Below are 6,675 nucleotides of genomic sequence, written 5' to 3' on the forward strand. Positions count from 1 at the left end.
TGCTCCGCGCGCAGCCAGACTACAGCTGTAGGAGACAGGCAGCATCAGATGCTTCCAGCCCACACCACTTTTCTGTCTTGCCAGTGCCGGGAATCCAGGAAGAGAAGAAGAGTCCGAAAGGTGTTGAGATGAACTTACTGGCTTTGAAGGTGCTTAGAGGTGTGGGATAACGAAGGAGCTATGAGCCTCTGGTCACCGCAGTGATGAAGGCACCGCTTCCATCGGCAGCAGCTCCGGCAGCAGTTCCCTGGGTTTTAGGTGCTAATGACGTTTTGTAGCGTCAGTTGAGGATGTGGGGACGAGAGGGCTGAGGAGCAGGGGCACATCTCCTGGGGCTGTTGTTAACAGTACTGCCTTGCGTAACACAGAGCCACAGCTGCTGGCTCATTGCACGTTATCAGGACCTACCCAGAAGAGGTCTAGCTCAGGTGCTAGTTCACTGAGACATTGTGAGAGTGTTCACTGGCTAGGAAAGCTGAGCTTTTTTTCTTTTTATATTGTACAGCAGCTAGAGATAAACCCGACTAGCAGCAGCATCCTATACTATCTTGTTTGCAACGCACACTCAGAGATCATTACTATATTTCACCTATTTACTGACAAATGCGTCATGCTTACAATAATAAGCTGGTCAGAGGCTTTGACATTTTACACTCAGCATCTGAGTTGATTGTAAGTCACTTTGACTTTTAAATTAAATTATCTCATGCATAGAAACAAAAGATGCAGAAGAACACAGCAAGGATTCACAGAACTCGTAATCAAGTACTTATTAACACATATATATATTAAGCTTTAAATCAAAACCAAATCTTTTCAGTTTTCTTTTTAATATATGCACTCTATACGATGCAACAAATGTTAACATGGTCCAGCTCTCAGTCACACACAGTGCTCTGCCTGTTATACAATGCCTGCTCTACTGTTATACTTCTTTCCTTTTAAACAAATGCAGGTAGCCTAGACCGTTTAACAAAATACAAGCTGGCCATAGCACTGTGGCTGAGCTGCCCTCCCTTGTAAGTGAAGGAGTTCTAGTTTTGTTACATTAGGCAGGAGGGAAATAATATTGTTTGGGGATCTTAGATGATCTTGTTCTCCAGGGCTTCGATCCTTTTTGCCAGAGCTTCCAGTGAGCAAGAGTTAAGGGGAAAAAATGACAGTGCGCATTAGTGATTCATTGCTCGAGTCCTCCCCTGGCTTGCAGAACAGATAAAGAATGGAGCTACCTTGCTGGGAGCAGGTAGCAAAGGAATGCTGTCATCATCTACTCTGGCATTTTCCGAACTGTTCAGATTGATGAACTTTTACTGAAGGTAGAAAATGTTCATGCATGCACACACACTTACCTGCATCTATAAATTTACTGTAAAAGGAAGAGTAAAAAATGTGAGAATGATTGGAGTGTGTTTTGAGCGGTTGACAGAGAATTCCTGACCTTGAGCAGTATGGGTTGCATGAAGAGTGGAGCAGAGTGCTTTTCTTAGAGTTATATAGTGTGTCGCAATTTTCTGCTCTTTCCACTAATTGCTTTTCATGGTGTGACTGGGAGCGGCAACCCACTGGGTGAGAACTACTGATTTACTCTGACCTTTTGCATAACATAAGTCATGGATTTCACTCAATTTGAGTTAAAGAGTAGGAAATATACTGTGCAACTGACATAGCAAAGCACAGAAATATGTGAATAAATTAGAATGTTGCTTTTAAAATTATATTCTCTCCTTATTCTCAGTCATGAAAAATCTCCCTAGCCCTATGTCAGCCCCCACCCCCCTGGGTTTTACTAATTCCTCTCCCCTTAAGACGTTTGAATCTTTTTCACAACTTTTTTCTTTTTCTTGTTTCTCTTTCAATCACTTACTCGTGTTTTTTGTGCGATATGACAGGACCCAGCATGGCAGAACACAGTCCCACAAGTTCAGTTCAGATGGGATCCAACTCACCTCACCGGAGATGTTTGCAGCAAGCCGTTACATGAGAGTCAGTCTCTCATAACCGAGGTTTAGACAGCTGGGAGAAATTGGACCTATCCCTCTGACTACTGCACCTGTCCCTCTGACTTTATCCAAACCACCAACTATCCAGCCAGAGGTGGTTTGCTGCAGAAAATCCTCTTCCCCTCCAGTGCTGTGGAGGAATTTAGGCAGCCATCTCAGACGTTTGCGCTGTAGGCATTTACCGTCAGATAAAAAGAATCCCGTCCATGGAGCTTTAATAACTGAGTGAATCAGCTGCCTGTGTGCACCAGTGGTTTCATCTGCCCATAGTCCAGTGCCTGTCACTGCTGCTTTCAGCCATCCCATTCTGACCTGCTTCACAGGACCTGCAGCTTATGGAAGTAGCAACATCATCCCATGCACGACCCATGCTTCCACAATAGTCACATTGGCACCATTTAAGCATCTTTCTAAAAACTGACCTAGGTATTGGTGCCTACAGCTCATTGCTGTCTTGAAATGGTTGACATATTCTACTTTGGCTCTGTTGGTTTTGTTCTACTTATTCTGTGTCAGACCACTAGCTGTGCATTCTGGAGCAGAGACTCTTCTGATTATACACATTTATAACCCAAATGTCTCGTTTCCCAGCTTCCTGAACACCTGTACCCAACCTCCTCCCTCAAAAAATAGACTTTCCCCCACTGGTCCTTCCAGAAAGCACAGCCCAACCCCCTGAGTTCTGAACAAAGACAACTTCTGAAGGATATATTTCTGCTGCAATGAGTTTATGAGGCCTTCTACTTTGGTCTGGAACTTCACAATAGATTTACATTCACATGGATCTTCCTCTGTGGATTGGAATATCAAGAAGATGGGTTAAGTGGCACAAAAAAAAGGATTAAATCAAAAATCACTGAGACAACTGAAACAAAGCAATTCTTATTTTCTTTATCACAAAAGTGAAGGAAATGAAAATATCATTCCTCCTAATTATCTGACTCATCACTTCTGGCTTGAACCTCAGATGACAAGAGAATCCCACATTTTCTTGTTATATAGGCCACGCCCTGTGCAAAATATTATCTTTCCCAGATTTCCAGTTTTCCTGAAAAACCTACTAAGCTCTATTATTGATGCATAAATTTCACCCCAAAAATTTGAATCTGACCAAAGACAGTGCTCAAAACAATCTCTGCTTGCTAGTTTTCATCCCAATAACATCACCGTGGTGGGCCATGCTCTTTGCTGCTCATAAACTTTTGTGAAATGAAACTTTGGAGGCACTGTTTACCATCTGAGAGTCAAGTTTGAGCTTTGCTTCAGCACTCCATTTCTTGAGCAGGTGGACTGATGTGCACTAATCAGTTTGCTAATCTATGTCAATAATTTACATATGTTCTTCAAGAAAAATAAGCTTAAACGGGAATAGGAGCAAAAAAGGATACTGAGATGACTGGGAAAAGAAAGAAGATGTTTACAAGACCACACTGAGCCAGCTCAACTGCCTAGCAAATAGAAGCAGTAAACAGGAGAAGGACTTTTTAAGGGAAAGGCCATCACTTGCACAAAAACGCAACAGGATTAAACCAGTCATGAGTAAACTGAAGCTGAATATTAAGAGAAGACTTCTAGCCATCTGTTGATAAACACAAGCTGGCACTGGAAATCAAACAAATACAAATATTTCCTTTCCTTTCTTTATTTTTTTTTTAATGTTAAATGAGCTTTTTGCAAAAAAGTACTTTTTTGGAAAATTATTTTTACTTTTTTGAAAGCTGAAGTCTAAATGTACTTGCTTTCTCAAAAGATATTTAAATACTAGATGTAGGGGGTTTTCATATAGGTCCCGTCATCTTGTTCTTGGATCGACTCCTGCTTTTTAAACTAGCCATGGCAAAGAGAGTCTTTATCTTGCAAGCCTGGCTACCAGGCTCTGCAGACACAGGACCCTGGAGGGTGTTGTCCCTCCCAGACTTCCCCAGGAGGAAAGGAAGGTCCCATCTTTAGGAATCTGGAGAACAGGGCACCTGCCCAGCATGACCCAGGACATCTGTAGTGAAGCAAGGAACCAAATCCGATTTTCCTGAGGCAAGGCCTCTAACTTCCCAAGTACTTTTTCTCTCTGATATGAACTCACAGGGAAAAACAGATGAGTCACCTACTGCTAACCCACTAATATTTACATGGATAGCTCTTCTTTTTGACACAAATATCAATGATAAAAATTGCAAAGAAAGGGAAAAAAGAGATTAACTTTTCGCAATGTGTATTATTTCATCCAGTTGATGCTGTAGAGCGTATCTATGTGCCATGAGAGCAGTGGAGGTCTCTGCATTGCGTGGGGCCATGGGGCACTCAAGAGCAGGTCTACACACTCATTGGAAGTAGAGCTGAGCTTGACAGAGCTCTCTTGGGAACTAAATGAACCCCATCAGAGCTGTGTGCAATGTATCTTGCTGGGAACAGGAAGGAAACATTTGCCTAGCAAGATAAAGGAGCCTGAGCATCTAGACTTGACAAGAGAGCGCCAGGTCCCCGATAAGCCTGGCAGTGTAGCTCTCAGAAGTGCTGCAAGGTATTCAATGTCTTAAATGGAGCCTGAGTGTTTGGGATTCACTGTAATCTGCCTGATCCAGCAGATGCATTGCAAAGAGCCAATATTTCACAGGAGGCATATGATTCCTTTGAAATAAAAATCCAAAATAACTGTGGTAGTTTTTGTTTTTTTTTTTTTTTTCAAAAATTTTTAGACTGAGGTTATATCCAGGTCAATAGTCTTTAACTTTTATGTTATTCTTTACATCCTCTTGTCAAGTCTGTGTCCCAGTCTGTCCTCTCAGCCTTTGCTTCAGTAGGCTATCCAAACCTGGGCAATTTAGCATTCATGTCGCCCAAATTTAGACACCTATGAGTCATGTGGAAGAAACTAGATGCTTATTTTTACTTGAAATGCATCACCCTTGTAGTGCCTGTTTGACTGTAGGAGCAGCCAGTGGTTAGCAAGCTTCAACAGATGTCCAATATTGTGATGATCTTCATATTAAGCCAAATAAATCAAACCTTAGCTTCTCTTTTAAAAGCAACTCTTTCTTTATGTCACTTTTGGCTATTCTCAGGACCTGGTACAGCATGAATTCATCATTACTGAAGAGGAAGGGGAGGAAGGGGAGAAGAGTGGAGGAAAAGGGAAGGAGAAGGCAGTTTGTGAGAGAGGGAGATGGATGAGGTGTAGGGGTGGCTAAGGTTCAGGTAACCACCCAAACTGTTGATGTCTCGTGATCCTTCCAAGTACCCTGCAAACTCAATACAGTGAGAACAGAGAGCTGTTTGTAACATCCATTTGAAGGGGCATTTTTTTCCTGCTTCCAGACTTCAAATTCTGTGACTAAATCCCCCCTCTCCCCAGTCCCCCACTCTTACCAACGCAGATTTTCATTTGCAGCTTTTTCCCGATCTTGCTGATGGTTCTGAAGTCAGCTGTGTAGAAGTAGTGCTCGGCTACTGGTTCTGAAGCAATTTCCCTCAGCTCATCCTCAACCGCGTTGCCAACTCCCACAGCAAACATCCTAAAGCCTGCGAGCAATGGGAGCCTGTCAGTTGGACAACTGCGGAGCATCTCGCTGCTCTGGTACCAATCCCGTCAGTTTGTACATCCTTGCTCACCTTCTGGACCTACAGTCTCCACATAGCTCTGCAGATGTTAACTGGGAAATTAACCCCTTTACCCTCTACTATTATAGATTTTTTCCAACCAGGTAAACTAGGGTTCCAAAATACTTTTTGCAGGCAATGTCTTACTAGAATTATCCAGACAATGGCCACCGTCACCACAAGAACAATGTTTTGGAGATACAAGAAAGGACAGATGATCGTAAGACCTTGACAGGATCATGCATCCAACTGATGAGGAAGCGATAATACAGCAAAAGGAAACACTGGAAGTTTTCAAAATAGCATGCAGCCACCATTCATCAACCCATGTAGTGGCAACATCCCCTGTGCAATGGGGTTCAGCAAAACTCTAGCTGAATCTCTTTCTAAAACTGCAACTCATATAGGTTGACAAGAGCAACCCATCTTGTGAGTTAAGAACATTTCGAGGTACTATGCCTCCACTGCCAAGGGATTCATTGGGCACCTCTGGCTTAAACCTGTTTCTATTGAACGGAACTGCAGTTTTCCCATTGACTTGAATGGTGATACTAGTTAACCCCTGTTTCAAAATATTTGTCTCTACTTGTCTGTGTCTAGACACTGGTAATGGTTTCCCCTCCTCCCCTTTTTGCCTTGTCTTTCTACCTCTGGATGTGTCCAATATTTTTCGAAGTTCAGCTCAAGGAACAAGTTTGGAGTCTAGTTATAAGCATATACTTATCCCACTGAAATCACTTATGAGCAGATGTCGGAGATTTCTGTGTAGGGACAAGAGAAAAGGAAGAAGCAAGGCATAAAGTTTTATCATCACAGAGGAATAGATTCTATAGATACTGTTTATAAGGACCTTTTGTTTTAGAAGAGCTGAACATCCACATAACATGTCAACTTGCTTTGTAAACATCAGCTTTTCATGAGCTCGTACCTGACCTTTATTATCATGTGCTAGCCCTTAGTCCCATCTAGTGGTCGAGACTGAAGTTGAAAGGAAGCAAAGGATTTAGCAATTCATGAGTGTATTCACATGGGCTGCATCCATTTAACACAGAGATGTCGGGAGACTGGAAACTTGTTCAGC

General features: G+C 42.5%; 1 protein-coding gene across 1 annotated transcript in view; it reads right to left on the reverse strand.

The window, feature by feature from the left end:
- Positions 1-1,082: 1,082 nt before the first annotated feature.
- The window catches only part of MATN1 (matrilin 1), a 21,545-nt gene continuing 15,952 nt past the window's right edge, over positions 1,083-6,675 (reverse strand). The window contains exons 6-8 of the mRNA XM_009645828.2: positions 5,364-5,516; positions 2,711-2,791; positions 1,083-1,132 (exon numbers count right to left, since the gene is read on the reverse strand). Coding sequence (XP_009644123.1) covers positions 1,083-1,132; positions 2,711-2,791; positions 5,364-5,516 — 284 coding nt within the window. The remainder of the gene's footprint in view (positions 1,133-2,710; positions 2,792-5,363; positions 5,517-6,675) is intronic.

The sequence above is a fragment of the Egretta garzetta genome, unplaced genomic scaffold (assembly GCF_000687185.1).
Source record: "Egretta garzetta isolate BGI_Z169 unplaced genomic scaffold, ASM68718v1 scaffold368, whole genome shotgun sequence".
NCBI classification, from domain to species: Eukaryota; Metazoa; Chordata; class Aves; order Pelecaniformes; family Ardeidae; genus Egretta; species Egretta garzetta.